This window comes from Oryza glaberrima, chromosome 11, assembly GCF_000147395.1.
Source record: "Oryza glaberrima chromosome 11, OglaRS2, whole genome shotgun sequence".
In the NCBI taxonomy this organism is placed as follows: Eukaryota; Viridiplantae; Streptophyta; class Magnoliopsida; order Poales; family Poaceae; genus Oryza; species Oryza glaberrima.
The window spans coordinates 15,374,752-15,397,419 of record NC_068336.1 but is presented as its reverse complement, the minus strand read 5'-3'; the positions used below and the strand labels follow the sequence as shown (position 1 = coordinate 15,397,419).

At 39.9% G+C, this 22,668-nt stretch overlaps 2 protein-coding genes across 2 annotated transcripts; one reads left to right on the top strand and one right to left on the bottom strand.

Moving 5' to 3' along the window:
• Positions 1 to 6,931: 6,931 nt before the first annotated feature.
• LOC127754500 (ubiquitin carboxyl-terminal hydrolase 5) lies at positions 6,932 to 14,949 on the bottom strand. Its single transcript, XM_052280058.1, has 13 exons — positions 14,507 to 14,949; positions 13,345 to 13,587; positions 12,401 to 12,545; positions 12,120 to 12,179; positions 11,941 to 12,036; positions 11,345 to 11,761; positions 10,450 to 10,590; positions 10,201 to 10,371; positions 9,763 to 10,020; positions 9,525 to 9,673; positions 8,857 to 9,339; positions 7,995 to 8,268; positions 6,932 to 7,784 (listed from the first exon to the last, which is right to left on the bottom strand). The coding sequence occupies exons 1-13, from the start codon at positions 14,647 to 14,649 to the stop codon at positions 7,608 to 7,610; spliced, it is 2,757 nt and encodes a 918-aa protein (XP_052136018.1). The 5' UTR covers positions 14,650 to 14,949; the 3' UTR covers positions 6,932 to 7,607.
• A 5,077-nt stretch (positions 14,950 to 20,026) lies between these two features.
• On the top strand, positions 20,027 to 22,527 carry LOC127754823 (uncharacterized). Its single transcript, XM_052280418.1, has 5 exons — positions 20,027 to 20,317; positions 20,446 to 20,519; positions 20,637 to 20,740; positions 20,876 to 20,944; positions 21,933 to 22,527. Exons 1-5 carry the CDS (start codon positions 20,235 to 20,237, stop codon positions 22,188 to 22,190), a joined length of 588 nt encoding a protein of 195 aa, XP_052136378.1. The 5' UTR covers positions 20,027 to 20,234; the 3' UTR covers positions 22,191 to 22,527.
• The last annotated feature ends 141 nt before the right edge of the window (positions 22,528 to 22,668 follow it).

The window sequence follows — 22,668 nt, the reverse complement described above, 5'->3', positions numbered from 1 at the left end:
GTATTGTCGAAAACTTTTTATTGGTTACTGTTGTGTGAAAATTGTGGCAAAGGATCATTCTTTCATTGGGAAAGAATTCATTGCAAAGGAGGGTCACTAACTTGGTAATTGGTTGACAAGCTTGGCACGCCCTGGAGGTCTGGATCATCATCGATGTAACTTCCTTTTGTACGATACCGTCATGAGAATAATATTATTTTGGAATATCAAGTTAGAAACAGGAATAGGTATAGGAATAATCTGTGAAAATTAATACGACTAAAAAATTATAAGACCCCACTTGTAAATATTAATTCCCATAGGTGGTGGTCATACTCTCTTAATACGACTGAGTATTGAGGGTTCAGAAAGTTTATGCATTCAATGTGCAGATATTATTTTCTTCCGTGAAAGGCCTTTGGAAGTGGAGATTCACAGCAGGTTACTAGTCCCTCCAGTGTTCTAAAGTACCATGCATCGATCCTACCAGTATTGTACCTAACACAACTCTATTAACATGCCTGTGAAACCAGACAGGACTAGCTGTTCATTTCCAGATACCTGAAAATTTCAGGATAGTCAGATTAATTGGACAATGTATACTGTTAGGTACAAGTACATGAGACTCAATGGTCTATAAATTGGACTGCCAATTATTCCAAGAGAAACTTCACCATATCGGTAGTCCCAGCAACAACAATGCATGCCGCTTGAAAGTTGTAACATTATGTATTTTAAGAATGGAAGGCATCAAGTATCGACAGGCCACACTGGGAAGTCATCATTAAAGATTGACACAGAGATAGATCTACCACTTTACCCCCTCCGTTCTTAAAAAAACCAATCCTAACTACGAACCTGGACACATGTGAGTCCAGATTCATAGCTAGGGTTTGTTTTTTTTTGGAACAGAGTAGTATTTCATGCGATAGCAGTAGCCATCGCATGGTGCATGTATCCCCAATATGCGGCTTCCCAAGAGATCCTTCTTGCTGAAGAAGAGACAGGGCCGATGAAGAGAACGATGATGTGGGTGGGTGGATAGAGCCTGATAGTAACATCAATCAACAGTAGGCCTCACTGTCCAACTTTAGAGCTAGGTTGTGGGCACTAAACCGTCAAAGAAATGCGTTTTACTGACAGAAAAACTGTACCTTCACATCAGATTTGTGAAATGTGCTTTCTAATGTGCATTCGACAGAAGAAAAAAAAATGTCACTGTTATTTTTCCTGTCTGCACCTGGCAATTTAGATTAAGAAATGCATAACGGGTTACACACAACACATATGAACAGAACCATTCATATATCAAAGTTTTAGTACTAATTGCATTCCTCCAAACTAGAAGAAATATACATGTACAAACACATCAATTAATACATCAAGATTTAAGCTTACAAAAGTTGCATCAACGTTCAGTACCAATCTCATTCTTCAGAATTGACAGTAGTATTGTAGACAGGATTCATAAGTTTCTTACGCTCTTGTCCGATTTATCAACAACAATTAAATTAGGGGAGTAGTACACATGTACAAGAGAGGACTGCAGAGAGGTGTCTTCCAACAGCAACTATTAGAAAATAAAATTAAAACGATGTACAAGTCTTGTTCTACTTCTACGTCGATCAGCGGTTCTGCCTGGGTGGGAGAGACAGTTAAAACGAGTTCCAATTGGCAGAGTTTTCTTCATTTATGAAGAACTAGATGACAACAACAAACTAAGTTCGTTTTCTTCAATTATCTACTCCCACTAAAACTAAGCTGTAGGTACTTAATAAGGATCCTGTAAGTTGAATCAGACAGTAGTTTGACATGATGAGAAAAACTGTCATTTTTCTGTAGGTTTAAGTTACACCCGTCAAATAAAATTATTTTTCCTATGAGTACGATGCGGGCCGGGACCGACAGAGAGAATATAGCGGCCCATGGCTAGAGTTTCTCGTGAATTTGAGTAAAGCCCAAGTACACGTGAATTTGAGTCTTGAGCTCTTACCTAGCTAGAGTTTCTCTTTCGCAAAATAATGGGTCGAGAGTAGAGGTACGGTGTTGAACCCTTAAACCAAAGCTTTTTGCAGCTTGTATATGACTTATGATCAACACGTGATCCAACAACTACTCCCCCTATCCCAAAATATACTACTTCATACTCATAAAGAAAATCATTTAGGACAATGTTTAAGTTAAACCTTAGGAATATAAATCATGAATAACTCTCAAGTTGTTGAGTTTGAAAATGTAAAAATTATATGTATAGATTTGTCTTGAAAAATACTTTCATAAAAGTATACCTATATCACTTTTCAATAAATATTTTTATAGAAATAAGAAGTCAAAGTTGTGTTTTGGAGACCGTGTCGCTGTCCTAAACAACTTCCTTTACGCGTACGGAGGGAGTAAGTATTTTTTGGATCTCGTCACAGTCTTCGAGATACTACTTTGACCAATAATATCTATAAGAATAAAATGAGTTGCATATTATAATAGTTTGATTAATGATAAATCTAGTAACATCAATTTTACATCATTGATCTTTTTTATTTTTTATTTTTTGCTATTAATAGTCAAAGTTAAAAATTGTTGATTTGGCATTATGCTAAAAAATGCTTATATTTTAGAACGGAGGGAGTAATATTTTATTGAATATTGTTCAGTTATTTATGTACTATACTAACTTCACACATTTCTCATGTTTGCACGCCCTTCTTTTATATATGTTTACTCCATCTAGGAGTAAATCAGCTTATTTGCATGATGTAATGTGGTTGATTTATCATTTTGACCTGGTTGGGTTCAAATGCGGTTACATCAATCAGTAATCTTCCCTCCACATCTATACTAATATAAAAAGGGAGGAGTTGTGTATAGCAATCCTACGATCAAATCAAAAGCAAACCAAGGCCCACACGCAGTTTAAGATCAAAGTGTGTTTTGATTTTTATTCTGTGATGAACAATTGGCATCTGTGATTATTGGTTTTGATATTTGGAGATTATCGTTGTTTTGGAGATAATCAATTTTCAGGTGATGAACAAGGGTTGCTGTTTTGTCGGGACCGGTCAGACCGGCTCATGTGTAGCGGTCAGACCGGCCGGCCCACGGTCTGACCGGCTGATGCTGTATCAGTTTCGGTTTCGGGTTGTTTCTTTGGATATCTGTGATTGTTTCATGGTTATGGCTTCTAGATGGATACTATACGTATGTAATACTGTTGTTTGCTTATAATGAGTCAAGTTAGGGATAGCTTGGTCTCGGAATATGGTTTCTTTGTTTATTTCATGTGTAGGTGACTCGATGCCTTGGGAGAGTATTTGCGGTGATGGACCGGGAGTCGGCTTGGTGGTAAGACGATGTCCGTGGTGGTCAGATATCATGCGGGATACTAAGGCTAGAGTTGATGCACATGGTTGGTGAAGATTCCATATGGCATACGATGGAAGTATTGTGTGCGTATGGGATGCGGAGTCGAATTTGGAAGGAGTCCAAATTTGGTACGATTGGTTATGTTAAGTTTGTGTCTTGTACTAGAGGGTTTCCTAAGGTGTTTAGGACTCTTAGTATGAGTTTGGTTCGTGGCTTTAGGCTGCCTACCTCATGTATAAATAGAGGGGGAGCGTGAGGCTTCCCGGTATCGCTTTTGAGAGCAATTGAGTTGCTAGTTTAGTTAGGGTTTCGAGTTTAGTCGAAATTTTTTTAAGGAGTGTTATTGGTGCACTTTGTAAACATAGAGAGAAGCAATAAAGTTGTCATCTACTTTGAGAGTTCTTCGATTTGTGTTTCATCGGGTTTCGGTGGTCTAACCGGCGACATACCGGCGGTCAGACCGGCGGAAGGCGGCGGTCAGACCGACGGAAGAGAGGCGGTCAGACCGGCTGCGACTTCACACGCGGCAGGCAATCTTCAGGCGGTTGGACCGAGTGATCAACACTGGTCAGACCAGCGGCACGAGCGCGGTCAGACCGGCGGATCAACCTTGGTCAGTCCGATCTACATCGAATTTGAGGGTAACTTTTATTTCCGCTAAAAGTTTTGGTTTTTGGGTATATCAACCATTCACCCCCCCCCCTCTGGTTGGCTTAGTTCTTGTGATTCGATCCTACACGCAGATGCCCCGAGTACCACCCATGGGGGGGCGGGGGGGGATTCCTCCGTGCTAACCCCGTCACCCCACTCGGTCAATCCATCACTACGTCCTCGGCTTCTTGCTTAATTTTTGTTAACGACCAAGTTTGGTAATCTAAGTATCGGAGATGAAGAAGAAATCGAGACGGAGTTCGAGATGGAGATCGTCCCGGAAACATGGTAAAGATCGGCTAGAGTCCGAATCGGCTGTGATCAGGATCGGCAAAGTCTGAGTTGGACAGGGTTAGCCGATTGAGCCAAATCCGACAATATGACACGGCAAATGTTGTCGGGTTGAGTTGATGTACTTCAAGAGGATTGCCACGCATGGATAGAGTCATGAGAAGGCAATTGTATCTATTAATTTGGATATTTCATGTAATTTCCTTAGAGATATGTTTGGGCAAAAGTCTGCCGCAAAAACTTATGGTATCTTAGAGTTTGTTAGAGATAAGAGTCATGTTCGATATGGACATATTTTGTAATCTCGGGTATAAATAGGCCTCGAGCCCCATGTAATCAAACTAACACACGTTCAATACAATCTCGGCGCATCGCCACCCTTTTACTTTCGTTTTGTTTCGACGAGTTCTTGCTTTCGGGTTGAGCTGCATCGGTTTCGATCTTCAACTAGAGGTAAAACTTGTTATGGCAGCTTGCGATCTCGGGATTAGTGCTTCCATCTTTATGATACTCTAATCTTGTTTATGTAATTCATCGAGTTATCATATCTTACATAATTTTGGTAATATCACTATCTAACCTTCAATCGGCTAACGTCTATTACTGGAAGGCAGCCGATTAGGTTATATACCGACGTTGATTTAGATTATATAAGATATCTACCACTCTATGACACATCCAACGAATTGATTGTCTAGATATTGTCTTTCTTTTCATACTTATAGCTGCATCAGTTGAGTTTGATCTTATGAGTCATGATTAGAATCTCAATCTCTAGCCTGCCTTTGGTTGCTGATTAGGGTAGCATCAGGGTTTCAGCCGATCTTACCTGATTTAACTATATTTGTCTTATATGCTTGATTGGCATGTTAAATCTGCCCTTTATGTTAAGATCTTATCGCACTTAAGTATGTTAGGCTTTATGTTTAGTATATTCTACTTGCTTTAATATCTTAATATAGAGTGGTATCAGAGTATTAGCCGATACATGCTAGATCTATCTGATCGGCTATGCTATGAACATCTATAATCTCATTGTTAATATATATTTCGACCTAACTGATTTATACGGTCTCGGCATGGCGACCGATCTATCCCAATCACTTGGTTTAAGTATATATCAACATAAGGATTATATATTGTTAATGTCTACAGCCGATCAAGTAGATTTAGTCATTCCTTACTTATTTGTATTTGCCGATCGATACACATATGACATCGGCTCAGAGATAAATGGTATGTCATCGGCAACTAGCCGATCGGCTATCGTTTATGAATTTAACCGCGGTTTCTTTGTCTTTGTTTCTTGTTGATTGCAAGATCAAATCAACTGGCACGCTCATACACCTAAAGGCAAGCTTTTTGGACCTGCACTGGAGTTAAGCAGATCTCCCAGGCCTCGTGTTTTTACATCAACAATTTTCCCTTAGTCACGCTGCCGATAACTTCCTCCACCCCTTGATCTCACCCCTGATGATGCACCACCTATTCATAACGATTTCGCCATTCACGAAAATCGCTCGGACTCCTCCCCCGTTCAATCTACCGTCACAGCCTCACCGGCCGCCTTCATCATTCTACTGATTGTCCTATCTGCTGCCAGCATTGCCACCCCATAGCTCTGCGGTGGTCCTGCCTACCTCCGGTACCACCCCTCATCCGCCACAACCCCGGGGGCCCGCGGGTGAAGATGTCGCCCTGGCCCCAGCACCGCATGACCTGCGGGTAGAGATTTGGCCCCAACCCTAGCCCCGTAAGGGTGGGGACCCGCCAAGGCCCCGCACTCAACGGGGAAATTGCCATCCCTTGGTATCAAGTAGGTGCACAAAATTGTTCACTAATAGCTCATAACTCCTAAGCGGTTTTATCGGTTTTCACGTAAACTATTGAAAACCAATGAAATTCAGACAAACTTTTGCCAAAATTTTAAAATTCATGTTCACTAATCGAATACCTCTCCTAAGCAGTTTTATCAGTTTTCACGTGAACTATTGAAAACCAGTGAAATTCAGACAAACTTTACCAGAATGTTTAAATTCAGATTGATATTTTCCAAGACCAATTTACCAAGAGGTTGTCAACTTCAACCAAATGGCAAAAAATCGCAAAACGTTGTAAAGCAATTAGATACAGTGAGGTTGGGCAAATTGTTTGTACTCCCTCCGTTTCACAATGTAAGTCATTCTAACATTTCTCATATTCATATTAATGTTAATGAATCTAAATAGATATATATATGTCTAGATTCATTAACATTAATATGAATATAAAAAATGCTATAACGACTTACATTGTGAAACAGAGTAAGTAATAGATAGGCAAAATAGTTTTCTTATATTTAATAAGGCTGTCATCAACTATTAAAATAAAATTAAGCAGTTGAGCTCAGATCTTATGTACATCATGCCATCACCATCCCTTCAAGATTACAAACTGATTCCATAATCTCAAGCATAAAGCCCTCCCAAAAACAGTTATCATGAAGAAAACAACACAAAATCTCAATATGACATCTGAATCTTTATATCGTTGCATAACCACACATACACTACGGGCATTTGCTCCAGAACTACTGACAGGCCAGAATTAGAGAAATCTTGCTTCCAAAGATATCCAATGTTACAGCTCAAGGATACCTGAGATACAGCACTTTCATAGTAGATGCATAGTTTAATTTTACTGTTCTTGATCTCAGCACAAACCCATTTTACAGCCTGGAACCTATTGTCCATACAGTACAAGTACAACAACACAGGTTACTGTAACAAGAGGTATCACACCACCATAATTTTAAGTCTACACAGTACTGGCGCATAATAGCACATCCTATAGATGGCCACCTTGAGCCTCAATAATCAGTGTGATACAGGTGCACCAGAAGCACCTTTTGGTCTTAGCATGGATGGTGGAAACAGTAAGGTGAACTCTAGTCATATGGAGCAAAACTAAAAAAAAATCAAACAAAAAGATGTTTCTAAAAGTTATCTTGTGTCCCCCCTATGTTTCTCTCTTCAAGGCGAAACTAGAAGCCAACCAACCAGCCCTACCTCCTACAGAAGCTGTATATTCATAATACCTGGGATGACCACTCGCATTCTCCTTATGCGAATTCCCATCTGTAAAATGTCCAATGCTGCAGCAATTCGTGCCGTTGTTCACAATGTCTAATTCATTCCGCATTTGACTCCATGTCCCTGAGGCCAGCCTTCTCTCAGACATGGTAATGGTATCACAATTGATTCCCTGCAGTCCCATAAAAAAGGAAATGCAGGGTTTGTTCTCAAAATCCTCTTTATCTTGAACAAATCTCTGAAACAAACGACTCTTCATCTTTGGCTAGATCTGTGATTTTGATTGACGTGCGGATGAATTGCATTGCTTGCTGCTCCACCTCTAACTCTTCTGTAAAAGAGCACATAGGCTGCACCTGATTTTACATCTTCTTCATTGATGGCAGAAACATGGCTATCATCAAAATTATACCATCTTTCCTCGTCCAAAAGCTACATAAAGAAATTTCAAGTTAGAATTCTAGGAGAGCACAGCAAGCAGGATTTTTATGGCACAAATTAAGTTCTTTGCACATGTACAGACAGCAAAATAAAATTCAGATACACTAGCTATAAACACAAATAACCCTTTGGAATCTCTAACAAACAACATTTTTTTACGGTAAAATAAAATTGCACGCAGATTCAGATTATAGGATGAACCTTTATGTATGCTGTATAATGTCCACTTGCCATGCTGCCATAATGATTGCTCACAGCATACAACTCATATATCTGGCGTTCTGAGCTCTTCTTGTTGGCAATATAGTTTGTCAAATCAAAATCATGTATTGGGAAGTTGACAAATGTTTCAAGCTTCTGCTTTGTTGACCTACTAAAGGAGAATCTCTTCAAATGTATAACTAGCACTTCTGGAAGTCTCCATAAGTCAAGCTTTTTGCTGGCTTGCCTTTGCTCCTTGCACCTCGGACAGTACCTAATTCAATAATAGGATTGTTACTCACACTGTTTGAAGTGAAAACAAGAGACATCAGGCAGGAAAACTTATCATCTTAACTTTTACAAGAGCACAAGACATGGAACAATAGACGCAAAAAAAAAACAAAAACAAAAAAAAAAACGTCCTACACTTTCAACTGGGTAGAAATTAGACTTAAACACCCCTGGGCAATTAATAAGGTATATGTGCCAATACCATATACTACAGTAAACGAGTGTATATACAAACAGCTGAAATGCAAATTTTGGCAATGTGACTATCATACTAACAAAACCCAAATGCTGGATGTCACTGAGGGCCAGTTTGGTAGAGCTCCAACTCCTAAATTAGCTCCAGGAGTTGGATCTGGAGTGGAGTTGTGGAGCTTTTAGGTGGAGCTGAAACTGTTTGGCTGAGCTCCAGCTCTAGGAGAGGTGGAGCTGATGCTGGAGCTGTGCCAAACAGGCCTTGAATATCAGCTAGAACCAAGTATAACTGAAGTAAATGGTATTTCTAATGTGTCTTGGAACAAGTAATTGAAAATTGACCACATCACTCTTTCGAAAAATTAGAAAGGAAACTAACCACATGTCTTCAGGAACAAGAGGTTCTTCTCTCAAGAAAGCATCCAAGCATGAATAAAGCGAGAGAGGTTCACCACGGGTTCTCTTGGCAGGAGGAGCATACTTGAACACCTCCGGAAGGTTCTCCAAATGATGAGTGTTTAACTTTTTCAGATCTGCTTTAGACCAATTGACAAAGATTACAGCTGCAAGAGAAGACTGTGGAACTCTAATAGTATCATTGGATTGCTCAATAGTTGTGTTGCTATCGTCAATCAACTGTAGCTGAAATTTGGTGCTGTCAGTATGATAAGTCTGTGTCCTTGTGGAAACAGAGCTTTGAACCGAATGTTGGGATTCCTGATTCTTCTGCATAGGTGCAAGCATTTTACGGACCATCTCATGGATATGCATACCCGTGACAGTTTCATTGCGAGATACTTGTGCCAGAAGAGGAACACCGTAGGGCTTCCAAGCTGTTACACTGATATTGTTTCCGTTGTCCCTGTAAGTAGTGAAGCTAACATCATAAGAAAAATTCGATCACAAGTATTATTTTCCAACTATTCCATGTAAAGTATAAGGGATCACATATGCTAGGCTTGTTTATATATAAAAAACATGCAAGTAAGCTACATCTATCATACTAGCATGAACATAATTGTAACTAGAGTTTTATTATTTGCTTACCAATCATCACGGCGATGAACAAACTGAATGTAATTTGGCTTTTTTTCCATTTTTGGAAGCCTATAAACTGCCAAGTGATCATCATCATTAATTGTTGATAGTTGAACCACTGGATCATCAAGTAGACGATGGATCCTATGATTACGTATCTGTAGGAAAAAAGGAAAATAATAACTCAATTGTTTCATAAAACCCACAAGCATATAGCACTTAATTCAGTTGGCCTTTTATGACAAACCTCGGCAATTACAAGTCTCTCCCCATTTCTAAGTGAGCATGCATTGCTGATGGCTTGGATAAGATCTCTGCACCTTCCTTGCTTGGGTACATTTACAGTGTATGGTGTTGGTGGAGTACTCCCATCAAAAGTAAAGACCATAACGGTCATGCTCCGGGTTGATGTAAATTGTAGAGGCAAGGAAAGATACATGAATGGGTCAAAAGTCACTGAAACCTTTCCACAGGCTGGGCATACCAAAGTTGACTTGTACTGTCCCTGGAAAATCACAATACAAGGTAGGTTACAAAACAACTTTCGCAAGCAACAAGGGAGAAAAAATTACGCCACGATTGGTAACAGAGAGCCAGACACTGGACCCATTTTATCTTGCATACTGTCATCACTGCTATTGCTAGAATTTCAAAATGATGTCTGCTTGAGAGCACAAAATCTAACCTGGCATACATCAACAATGATTGAATTGTTTCTGGCAATATGATTGGCCCAATATTCATCTGCGACCTCATCATCTGATCGACCATCAGCGTCTTTGGACTTTATGTAAGGCCTATGTTTCACACGGTTCAAGTCTTCATGAAGTCCATCCAAGAGGAATGCCAACAACTCCTGCAAGATTTTGCCAAGATAAATATAAAAGAATATCTGAAGACAAAATAGAATAGTTGTTCATGGAGAGGATCGAACCTGTGAATCATGTTGGTTGTATCCACTGAACTGAGGTGCAAAGCGAGACAGCTTTGTTTTGAATGGCCGAGGAGAAACTGGTGTACGTCCAGGAGCCCACAGTTTTCTCAGTAGCTCACCAAAGGCTAATGCAAGTTCACCCTACAAGACTACCATCAGAACTCAGTACAATTAACATGAGGTACGCATGCAAATGAACATGAAACCTAACCATGCAGTAGCCATGTTTTCTTTTTCTTTTTTTTTTTTGCTTTCATGATACACACGCACCAAATCAGTGCACAAAAAATGTTCCAAAAAATAATTATTTCTAATAACTGTAGCTTGTATCCGTTATCTTAATATGACAAGGGAATCACGCATCTGAGATTCTCTTTGCTGTAAGAAATTAGAAATTTTTTGGTCAAAAGAAGAAATCAGAAAATTGATTTCAAGCACAACCATATGAACTGACAAAGGCTGACATAAAAAAGAACAGAAGCATCAAATAAACTTGATAAGTCACTTATACAACGAAAAAAAGTAGAAATTTGAACGCAGGTAGCATAACAGAATGCACAACCCACAAAAAGTATATATCCAAGGGAATTGTTACTTTCCCGTCAAAAAAAAGGGAATTGTTACTGAATCAAAACAAACAAAATTGTCAATTTCACTAATTTCACCAAGTATCAAAAATCTCTCGGTTGTTGCATACTATGTAGAAATCTAAAATCAGCAAATTCGACTGGCATCAAACCAAATGCATGTAACAAAATAATATCACTATCTCTGTAACACTTTAAGTTCAAACGTAAGGCTTCAACGCCATGCTACAAAATAATATCACTATCTCTGTAACACTTTAAGTTCAAACGTAAGGCTTCAACGCCATGCTAGTAGAAAGAGTACTTACCACCATACCCAGGGGATTTTGCCAATTTATTTCACGGTGGTAATCTTCACGAAAATATCTAGCGAATTCTGGTGTGTGCACAAGGCATTGTATAGCACTATTCATGAAACATGTATTTCCCAAGTTGAGTAGCCCTGTAAGACCTAAAGGAGATCCTCTGGTGATCATGGCACTAGTACCATGCATGTTATCTAAGTCCCCATTCGAAGATCGCAGGTACTGGCTTTGTGTAAGACTAGAGCTGTAGCTTCTGGAAGTATAATTGTTTGATGCAAAATTCTCATTTGATAATCCTGATTTCGAAGCATCTGCAATCAAGGAAGTTGATTCTCGTTCTAAATATTCATTTTCTTGGATTGAACCAATGCAACCACCATCCAAACTACCATTTGCATCGGTAGTAACCTCCACTAGAATCTGTCAATAACAAAACAAATAGTTCAAGTTAAATCATTTACTATGGAAACATTCTGGAGAATATTTGGAGAAACTAAACTAAAAAACATAGTGTATTATGGCCAAGAGGGAAAACACCAGTCAAGGAACAGAAAACATAACTTATCAATGGAAATTATTACGTAAATTCCAGTACTCACATCTTGATCCATTTGAATGTTGGCATCATCAAGGGTTTTCTCCAAGTTATCCATCAAAGAATGTCTTGTTCGGCCATAGTAGTCCCAAATGCAGACCTGCCAATAATAACATGACCATGAAAACTTCAAATTTAGAGGGGGGGAACATAATACTGTAAACACCCTAATAAAATATCTACCTCATCAGGTATCAAATCAAAAACCTCACAAGCCTTCTTATGGAGTTCGCCAACTGTATCCTGCACGAATCAATAAATTGTTGGTTCTTGTCTGCTAAAAAATGTAGTGAAATTTTACACGGTTATTACTTTTTGCCATTAAAAGAGTTCTACATCAGTTTTTCCTCCAGAGGATCTGTACTTTCGTACATTACATTATTATTCAATTTAAATCAATTGATGGAATGACAAAACAAATGACTGTCACATGTTCAACCCTAGCCAGGGAAATAGATACATACTTTTTTGCTTATCCTTATAACAGCTTGCTCTCCTTTTGGAGCCAGAAGTAACTGCAGACGTAAAGGATAAACTTCTATGGCTAAATCAGTTTGAGACAAGCCAGTATTGATTGCCTTTCTTGGCAATGTTGGTCCTCCACCATACCTGTAAATGCATTTTCAGAATAATAAGAAATAAATACACAAGAAAGAAATAAAATTGAAGATTAGCACGTCAAATGTGCAATTTAACATTCCCATAGGAGTTTCAGCACTTAAATCCAGAAGTGCATGTACAGTGTGCATGTGCATGTGCAAACACTAGAGCAGGGTATCATAGTTTATGATGGCAATCACATCAAGAGTGCAAAGTGAACCCACATAGAGCTCAGATTATTAGACAATGTCATTTTTATTAACCTAAAAATTACTCCAGTATGTTAGTAATGTTACAAACATCAACCTTCTTTGCAAAAACTAAGTTAATAAATTCTATACAGCACTAAATGAGAAATATCTGCATAACCTGTATGCTATGGAATATGTTACTGACAAGACAATAGTTGTGCAGATAAGAGAAGAATTCTCAGGTTGCAAGATCTGTACGATATATAACAAATTGACCAAGAAACAACCATTTTCTGCTGCTTTCTTCATTTTATTCACTTTCTTTTCCAGACTAGTAGTAGTTTACAAAGCACTCTGTTGATAATCAATCAGTTAAGCAGACCCTGGATAGTGAGTGATATCTGGTATGTGTACACAATCAAACAGAAACAGGTACATAAGTTTTAATCACCTTTACGGACATTTTATCTGTTACACATACAAAAAAACAAGATGATCCCATGTTCCTAGAGTAGACATATTAGAGGTATAATAAAGGAATCACAAAAAAAAAGGTAATAATGAGCATGAGCTGAAGATCTATATATTTTAATGGTTCGTATTAAAATATGACATACCAACCGTGCAACTTTTCCCAGACTTGTTGGGGAAGCAGTATATAGTCACGACCCTCAACCAATGTATCATGTAGTTCAATCTCCATATTCGAGACTTCAGATGCAGTATCATCTATCAAATCTGTATTGTCAATTGCTCCTGGTCTTCTCAGAACGTTAGAACCATGCTCATGATGATGAGAACCATTATTCGTTGAATTAGCCAAATCTTGAATGACATAATCAATCCAACTTTGCCACCACCTATTTGAGTCAACCAAGAGCCACCAAGTATAAAAATCAAATAAATATTAAACAAGCAATTAGCAGCTTAATGAATAATAAAAACGAGATAAAGAAAAATGAAAATGCATAGATTTGTATATTAACTATATTTCAAAAAATACTTCTGAAACAGATACTTCACTGACTTCTATCTCCATCAAATAGCCAAACAATATCTATAAAACACAAGGAGGTAATGAAAGCATTCCATGTCCATGTCCAAATGTAAGAAGGCCGAAGCTATCTTTCCATGGGTGCAGTTTCTGTGCTATCTAGCTATCCTACAAGCATCCAGACCTTGGCTGAAGTATTCTAAAACATGAACATGAGAGATCAGAAGTCAGCATGATAGACAATGCAATTCCTACATGGAGAGAACGGGCAGTTGCCAATTGGCAGCTGATGCTTGCGAGTTTACAGAACGAATTCATAGAATGCCTATTGCACAAACACGGTCAAAGAATGCATCACCCTAGCAGATAACATGGCTAGAGCTCCACTTTAACAGGGTGTGATAAAACCTGAAAGGTCAAAATTCCAAGCTTCCAACACTGCAGCCACTACTGGGACCAGATGCGTACAAACAGGCTGAATATCCTGCAAACTCCACCAAGATCATCTGAAAGAAATTCTGTACTACTATCATACAAGCAGCATTTTGCGCAGCCAAATCACGGTCTGGACCGAGCCCATGTTGCACAGGAAGAATCAAGCTCCCCTATACCGAGCCCAGATGCCTCCAGGCCACTCCATTAACTCACATAAGCATACCTCCCGCCGGCGACGGTCGCCGGAGCGCAATAAAGGAACTTTAAAAAAAAAAACAATCTTTGGCCCCCAAACGACCAAATCCGGGCGCAACATGGAGAGGGGAAGAACAAGGGAAGGGGAGCGAGACCTGTGGGTGATGAGGAAGAAGGTGTCCCCTTCCTTGGCGTGGGCCTCGGCGGCGACGGTGATGTCCCGGATCAGCGCCCTCTCCTCCTCCGCGGGCACCTCCGGCGATGGCACGGCCACCACCATCTCCATCTCCATCTCCATCTCCGCCACCGCCACCGCCACCGGCGGAGGAGACGAGTTGGAGGAGGAGGAGCTACGGTTAGGGTTTGGAGGGGGGGCCCCTGCCTCTTGCCTGAAAAAGCTCCGAGCTTCTCGGACGCGACTGCGCGGCGTGGGCCTCCGGCGGCGGCGAGGGAGCGCTGCGGTGGTCGGCGGCGGCGAGGGGGGAGCGGAGATGCGGTTGGATCTGCAGGAGATGTGGGCTTTGGATGGGAGGAAGGAGGGAGCCGGATTCACCCCCCTTCTTCTGGGCTTGCCTCTTCTAATTTGTTGTCTCCTCGTATTTCGAATGGAAATATTGGATTGGTGTGGCCCTGTGGGTTTGTTTTCTTTGGCATTGCTATGGAAGTTTGAGAAATTTTTAAACGGTTTGTGGTTTAACTTTATCTAAATTAATTTAAATAAATAAAGAATGTCAATTTAAAGTTTACTCAGTTTAGAGAGATGCCGTCCCTATCATCTTTCTTCAACAAGGTTGGCTAAAATGAGAGCTACTCTCCATAGCCGAGAAGTTTCGTCCTACTTCTTTCACCTTCTCGTAGTTAGACAGCCTCACTGTGAGGTGGCATCATCGTTTTCCGTATAAGTAAGCTCATCAGAAGCATTTGTCCGTTAGCACTTGGAGAAAAACTAAAAAAACTGTAAAGACACGTCTTTGAAATAAAATGGGAGATTTTCTTTCTAGCACCATGTCTTATTGTGTATTGTCCGCTTGTCCTCCGTCCTAGAATCCTGGCTTCACCCCTAGTTGACCTCTTGGATGACCAACCAAAATCCTTGGCAAAGTTTCTATCCTCCATGCTAGCATTCTTCTAGTAATCCCTTCCATAGCGCCCCCCCCCCCCCCCCCCCCCCGCCTCCCCCACCCCACCCCACCCCCCAACACCTCATCATTTATTTATCTCCACAATGAGATTTTTCAATAACAACCTTCTAGAAATATAGTTATTGATACCGGACCAGGAATCGAATTGGTGAGGCTCTTGGTTCGAAGGTTCGCTGATTCAACCGGTTGGACCACTAGTGTCTAATCCGATTCAATACATATTAAATATATTACTTATTTCCTCAAAACACAAGTAGCATGTAGCCCAGTAGTTGGTGGGTTTCCCTGATATGTGATCCTGGGTTTGATTTCCACCGCAGTATCTTTTTCTCTCATTTTACCCCACCTGCTCCCCTTGCACATGCATGTCCTCGCATCCCATGTGAGGTCGGTCCAACGATGGTTTACTTCCTGGTTTAGTAATGGTTTTTCCTCAAAACTGGGTGGTTTTACCGGTTCATAGTCGAGTCGACTGCATACGGTTTGACCGTCAATACGATTTGGTCTTAATAACTACCTAGGAGTTGGTTATAGTGATTGAGCTAGAGAAGGACTAGTGGAATGACAATGTCAAAGAGGGAGAGGGAAGGCGTGGTTGTTAAATAGCAAGATGAGGAATCAAGCGAAGGGGGCAAGAAGGAAATGAAGAAGACAAGCATACTCTAGTTCAAATTGATGTATTCAAAATGTTATTACTTTCCAGTAGCATATACTCTATATGAAAGAAAACTTTGTATTGGCATATCATCAACTCCAATAATCAGCCCTAGAATGACATGCATCTCCTCGTCCATAATACATACATGATATTTAATCCCTCATTACATTCTCTTGAACCAAGTAACAATTTGCTACATAAGTATATGCACATAGAAAGTCAACAACATGATACAATATACATCATTAGAAAAAAGAAGTTATTATGTATAAAGCAAAAGTAAACTAACCTCAACAATGCGCATATAGGCTACATGATGCTGAGGATACAAGTTATCATAAGAAACTAGATTGACCTTATTTTCTTCCCAAATAGGCTACTGAGACCATCAAAGCTCATGGGGAGCTGACCATGACATATTTCATCCATAAACCGGCTCCTTGCGTGTGGATGGTCATACATTTAATATTTTGAGTTCTATTGAACAATGTTACCTTCATCATCTACCTATGAGGTAGCACAAGAGCATATGAGAATCACTCCATGAAACATAAAACTTATTTGTATTAAACTATCAGTTCATGCATGTAATGTTTTGTTTGGGGTCATATTTTAGTCTGTAAGTAAGTCCACTCAGGCTATACCTAGGAATTTTAAGCCCTAGTGCGAAAAAAATTTAAGGCCCATAAAAATGCGAAAAAAAAATAAATTAGTAGTGGAGCTCTATCTAAGTTGAAAGAAGATTTTTAAAATGAATGTAGAAAAATATTATGTCATGATGTAGTGATTTATTTTTATTAAGTAGAAAAATGAAATCTTATGCGTAGAATGCACGTTCATATCATCATCATGAGTTATATATAGCTCTCTGAGTTGGCCAGGATTGCCATCAAACACCTATCGGAGCAGAAGAATACAAGTCCGTTCTAGCCAAATCAACAAATAAGTAACAGTGTGATTTGTAAAAAATGGAATGAGAGGCCTTTAAATACATCGAAACGTATTGCATTGATTAAAATATAAAATATTTAGGGCCCCTAATTTTGGGGCGTTGTTCGGTTGCTCACTGGCATGCCCTTATTGATGGCACTAAGTCCACAAGTCAAGCTGGGATCTGCATCAGCTATCATTGTTAGAGGCACAAGTTACCAGTGAGCAATGCCATACAACAAGACCACACAACTTACTATAGCATATATACACTATTTTGCATAATAGCTACATTGTTTTGGCTCATTATTTGCGAATATTGTATCACATTGTCTCTTCCATTCATCTTGAAATTGGATAACAAAATTAACTCGAAATTACCCAATGTGCTTCCATGACCTCTTGCAAGTTGAGTTATCCAAATCCACACAGCTCTCTCTTAGCTCTTCAATTAGGCGTGGCACAAAATTACCATTTTATTTCTCCCAACTTGGTTTGGATTCCTATCTAATTTGATTTTTTATTATGAAAAATTATATTTTACATCCTCAAACTTTCACCAAAGTTCAAAAGCCTGATAGGCTTCAAAGCAGCCTGGTTTTGGTTGAGGGGTCAACATAAACTCTTTACAAAGTTAAAGAATGAATAAACTTTAGTTTTAAAATTTAGGGATGACTTTTACACATGAGGGCTAGAGATAAAGATCATGTCCCGATGGGATGATAACGATGGGTATAGGATCCGGTACCTCATAGGTACCCAACGATACCCATTAGATACCAACTGATACATATCAGGTATTAGCCGGTATCAGTCGTTATCAGACCATAGGGCAAAGCTAGGATTTGAAGATTAGGGATGCCTAGATTTCACAAGAGATTTGTCGCGTGTCGTGATCGGAGTTTTAACTAGACAACGACGGTGTTGTCATTGCTACTGCGAGAGCTATTTTATCATTAAAAATTGTTATATATGACATCTCACAATCTGTAATTAAAAATTTAGCGAAAATGGTGTTTTACGAGAGCTATTTTGTTAGAAAAAATATTACATGTGACATCTATATGCAATTAAATTAAAGATATATACAATAGAGGTTTAATATGTTGTTAAATTGAAGATTAAACGTGGAGATTTTACAATAGCTAAAAAATTATATGTGATATGTACTATGACATTGAATTAGAATCCAATAGAGATAAAAGAAATAGGAAAGATGGGGATTGGAAGTAATAGATCCCTCATACTAAACATTAAAAAAAATGAAGTTTTGTACAATATATTTGATTAAGCTAATCTTAGAAATAGAGTGGCTACCATGCCACTCGGTGAGTGCTCCCCGCCTTTAAGTTTCTACATTGCCACCTCCGGTAACTTGGCACTGTTGCTACCATAGGGCTCGATGGAGCAGAGAGCCAGAGAGCATCGTTGCAGTTAGCGTAAGTGAAGGTGATGGAGTCAATGACCATGCTATGGCAGAGCAACACACTCCATAGCGCTCGCAACACTAGCCCACCTGCATGGCTACACCCACAAACATGTATAAACATATACAATTGCTGCCATTGAAAATATGGGGCTATCATTCTCAGATAGCTAGTAGAATCAAGAACTTTGACAAGTTAAGCTTGCGGGATGCACGCATGTAATTAGGCCTGATTTATAGGGTGTAAATTTATCTCGTGCTCGTCACCTACTCAGCTGCATCCGCATGCACGAAATTGATTACCAAGCCGCCTGGCAGCACTCATCAGGCACGCGGCGAGCCAACATGAGACTTGGTGATGTGGGAGACATCTCGTGCACGGGATAAGGGATGGGATTCTATTGTCTGGCATTCCCCTTTACACATTAGTAAATGTTTCATGACATAAAATACGTTTTTCCTCTTTATTTTTGGTTCTGATCGCTTCTTATACTCTGAAAAGAAAGCTATAAATCGAGCTATGTTTTTGTGCTCGGGAAAAAGAAATATATAAACTACATATCGACCTCGGCTCTAAAAATCTCCGGACAACCTCGGCTGTCACTAGGGTTTACCAAACCTTTTCAGTGGGGTTACCGCCACCCCATGGTTTGACGGTTACTGTGATAACCACGTGGTTATTGTGAAAAAAGTAACTGCATCAAGGTTGTCAGTATCCTGATTCGTAGATATTACGATACTACGATCCTACCAAGCCGAAACGATACCGATCCCACCTAGTATCCTAATTTTTGTAGTATCTCGATCCTACTAATTCATTACTACACGATCCTACGAAATCTTAGGTGGTATTCCGATTCTACGATACTACAAAATATTATTTAAAATAACATGGTTTAAAAATAATGTAAATAAATATGGTCAAATTTATATGAAAATCAGGTAAATATCTCAAAACCAATGTTAGTGGCGGACGCAGCTTTAAAATATAGATGGGGCTGAGAACGAAGGTGTTCACTCGATAAGAGCAATCGAAAACAACGCATATCGTATTAATAGTTCATTCGCATAATTGTCTCAATCTATTGGGTGTTCATACCTTGTTATACCTAATTTTAATGGCACATGACTACTATAAGGAGGTAAGGAGATCTAAAGGGTGTGGGGCGACACGAGTCGTAGCTGAGTCAGTCGACCCACCCTGCCTAATGGGTATATCCGTCCATGCCAATATGGTTTCTCTTGATAAATGTCTCTATTTGCATGACATATATCATTACTACATTTTTTTATACAGAATACTTATATATAATTAATATTTATATTAATTAAACTTAAAAAAGTAAAATTTTATAGTATCCCGATATTACGATATGATTATACGATACGATATTACTTTAAACAAAACGGTACTAACTAGTATCCCGATCCATGACAGCCTTACTGCATGGCACGGTCTGGACTCTGGACTCTAGCCTCGGCTCGGCTCGGCTCATGGTTGCGCCAAGCTCGAGCCGCTCTCGTCTTCCCCAATCTCGCCGCCGTCCCCCACCCCGACCAAACCTGAGGTTTCCTTTCTCCCCTCCGTGTCGACGAAGGCCTTCGTCGACCCTCCGCCGCCGCCGCCGACCTCGTCACTCCGGCCGCTGCTCGGCCTCACTCCAAAAGCTCCGACCAGCAGCCGCCGTCCACGATGGCCGAGTAAATCTTGCGGCGGCGGCGGCGAGATGGTGGTGGTGTCTAGCGGCGGCGGCGGCGGGGGGAACGCGTGGGCGAAGGAGATGACCATCCGCCGCAGGATGGCCAGCATGTGGGGCTCCCCTACTCTCTCAACTCATCTTCTTTCCTTCTTTTTTTTTTTGAAAATGATCTCTTTTTTTTTTTGGCTGCCAAAGATGCTAAGCTTTGATATGCTTTGTGTGTTGATACGAATTCCAGATTCAACAAGACGCAGGACCATTTCCCGTGTCTGAAAGACTACAACGATTATCTAGAAGAGGTTGAGGATATGAGTGAGTTGTTACATCACCACTTTGGTTGGTCGTTCTTGAGCAGTAACGGGCTAAATGTTTCTGAGTTTTGACCAAGGCTTATTTGTGTAAGATTCGTTTGTTTTTATGTATATATAGCTTTCAACCTGATTGAGGGGATAGATGTCGAGGAGATTGAAGCTAAGATTGCCAGGTACCAGCAGGAAAATGCTGAACAGATATACTTGTCCCGGGCTAAAAGGGTATGTGGTAAATTGCTTCAGGCTTTGGTGCGAGTAGAAAAAAAAATACTTCATAGGTTGTTCCATGAATTTTTGCAGTCAGATTTGAATGCTTGATTGAGAGACATTTTCGTTCCAATTTGTATCCTTTTGTAGGCTGAAGATCTTGCCGCCGCACTTAAAGCAAGCAGAATGAACCCTGGAAAGGCTGCTGCCAGTGACACGGTCAGTTTATATTCGCAAACTGGATGGTAATAGTATGGGTACACTAAGTTTTTCTTTTATTTTGGTAAAACAGCAATTAAGCTTTGAGTTTTGGTTGGATATGTCCATATGCATTTGCAATTCCATCAGCTTTGCGTGATTGCGAACATTCTGCGATGGCCCTGTTCTTTTCAGCTTATGCGGACATGGATTATTCATGCCACGCTTTTGAAACTATGATTTCTCAAAAAATGTTTGCATTGCTTAGATAACTCTCTAAGGTATGTTTTAGCTTTATAATGTATAATATCTAATTCATCCATATAATAATCTGTCAGCTAATCAACTTATAAGCCAAAGCGAATGCATAACCTAATAGCTTCTACTGTTCAAGCCTCTAATAAATATCTTCAGCAAGTGTTACCAATAAAATACTAAATCGCATGTTCCAGCCTTCAAGAAAATACTAGTATTGCAAATGTCGTGCTATTAGATTTTTTACCTTGATTTTCATCAAAATTTTCTGAGTGGTTTTTTTATCAATAAATACTATCAGCAAGCTTTGGTCTAGCTGAAACTTGGCCACAGTAGAATTGATGGCTCAGACTTTGGTGATGGAAGCACAATCTTTACCTAGGTCAATTTTTGCTTGCAATATATCAGTAGACCGCGTGTTCCCATCTCTTTAAAAAAATAAATTCTCGTGGAGACCTTACAGCTTTATGTATTCACTGCTTTGTTATCTGACCATATACCGCTTCTGCACAATGTCCACGGTTTAGGAAGATATAATATGATCATGTTTGTTTTGCAGCCTTACTTTTTAGTTTCTAATTATCCTGGCTTATTCTACTTCTGTAAGGCATAGAAAATTTACCGGAAGCTTCTCACTCTTATGCCCCTCTGTTTCTCTGTTTGCAATGAATTTTATCTGTTCTTTTAAATAATTTATCACTTTTCTTTGTGAAGTATAAATATGAATATTTGTCACTTTTGCAACTCGTAACAGGCTGCTGGAAGCTCCCAGGGCATTAGCAGCAGCGCAGGAGTTCAGGGCCAGTATGCGCCTGCTGCTGTTGGGATGTCTCAGCCCCGGCCGACAGGTATGGCCCCCCAACCAATCGGCGGTTCATCGGATCCACTTCAGGGAGACGATGAGGAGACCATGAGATTACGAGCAGAGCGAGGAGCTCGAGCAGGTGGATGGACTATCGAAATGGGCAAGAGAAGAGCACTAGAGGAAGCGTTCAGCAGCATATTCATCTGATGATCAGATTAGATGCAGCAATACCTTTGTCCGAAGGATACCTGATGAACTCATCGCAGCCTTTCGGACGACTGAAAGATGTTTTCTGCTACAAATATGACTGGCTATGGTCCAATTCTGAATTTTTAAGTATAGTGAAGATTGAGACCGATCAGCGCCAAGTGGCCTGCTGATTGGAATGATCATCACTTTGCAAGCAGTATAGTTGCATGTTGCTGCATCTATTCATAGCATGAATGTGGTGTTTTTGCCCTTGTAAAACTCTGGGAAAGATTTTGATACTGAGAGTTCGTCTGTTCTCTCTATGATGCAGTGCTTTGTTGATGTGACTTCGTCATCATGTCCATGTGTGCTGTGACATTTCTTCGTTTGTAAAACACGGTTTCTGCTGAGAACCAACTCATCGGCTTGTGGATTTCCAGGTAATAATACAAAGAGTTTTGGAACTAGCAATTAACACCCTGCGCATAGCCTCCAG

What these genes read in the sequence shown, in the direction of transcription:
- LOC127754500 (XM_052280058.1), bottom strand. Translation starts at nt 14,649, where the DNA reads ATGGAGATGGAGATGGAGATGGTGGTGGCCGTGCCATCGCCGGAGGTG. An exon ending in TTATAAGGATAAGCAAAAAA is followed by an intron (nt 12,180 to 12,400) that starts GTATGTATCTAT and finishes TGATTCGTGCAG; the next exon opens with GATACAGTTGGCGAACTCCA. An exon ending in ACAACCAACATGATTCACAG is followed by an intron (nt 10,372 to 10,449) that starts GTTCGATCCTCT and finishes AAAATCTTGCAG; the next exon opens with GAGTTGTTGGCATTCCTCTT.
- LOC127754823 (XM_052280418.1), top strand. Translation starts at nt 20,235, where the DNA reads ATGGTGGTGGTGTCTAGCGGCGGCGGCGGCGGGGGGAACGCGTGGGCG. An exon ending in CGCCGCAGGATGGCCAGCAT is followed by an intron (nt 20,318 to 20,445) that starts GTGGGGCTCCCC and finishes TACGAATTCCAG; the next exon opens with ATTCAACAAGACGCAGGACC. An exon ending in ACTTGTCCCGGGCTAAAAGG is followed by an intron (nt 20,741 to 20,875) that starts GTATGTGGTAAA and finishes ATCCTTTTGTAG; the next exon opens with GCTGAAGATCTTGCCGCCGC.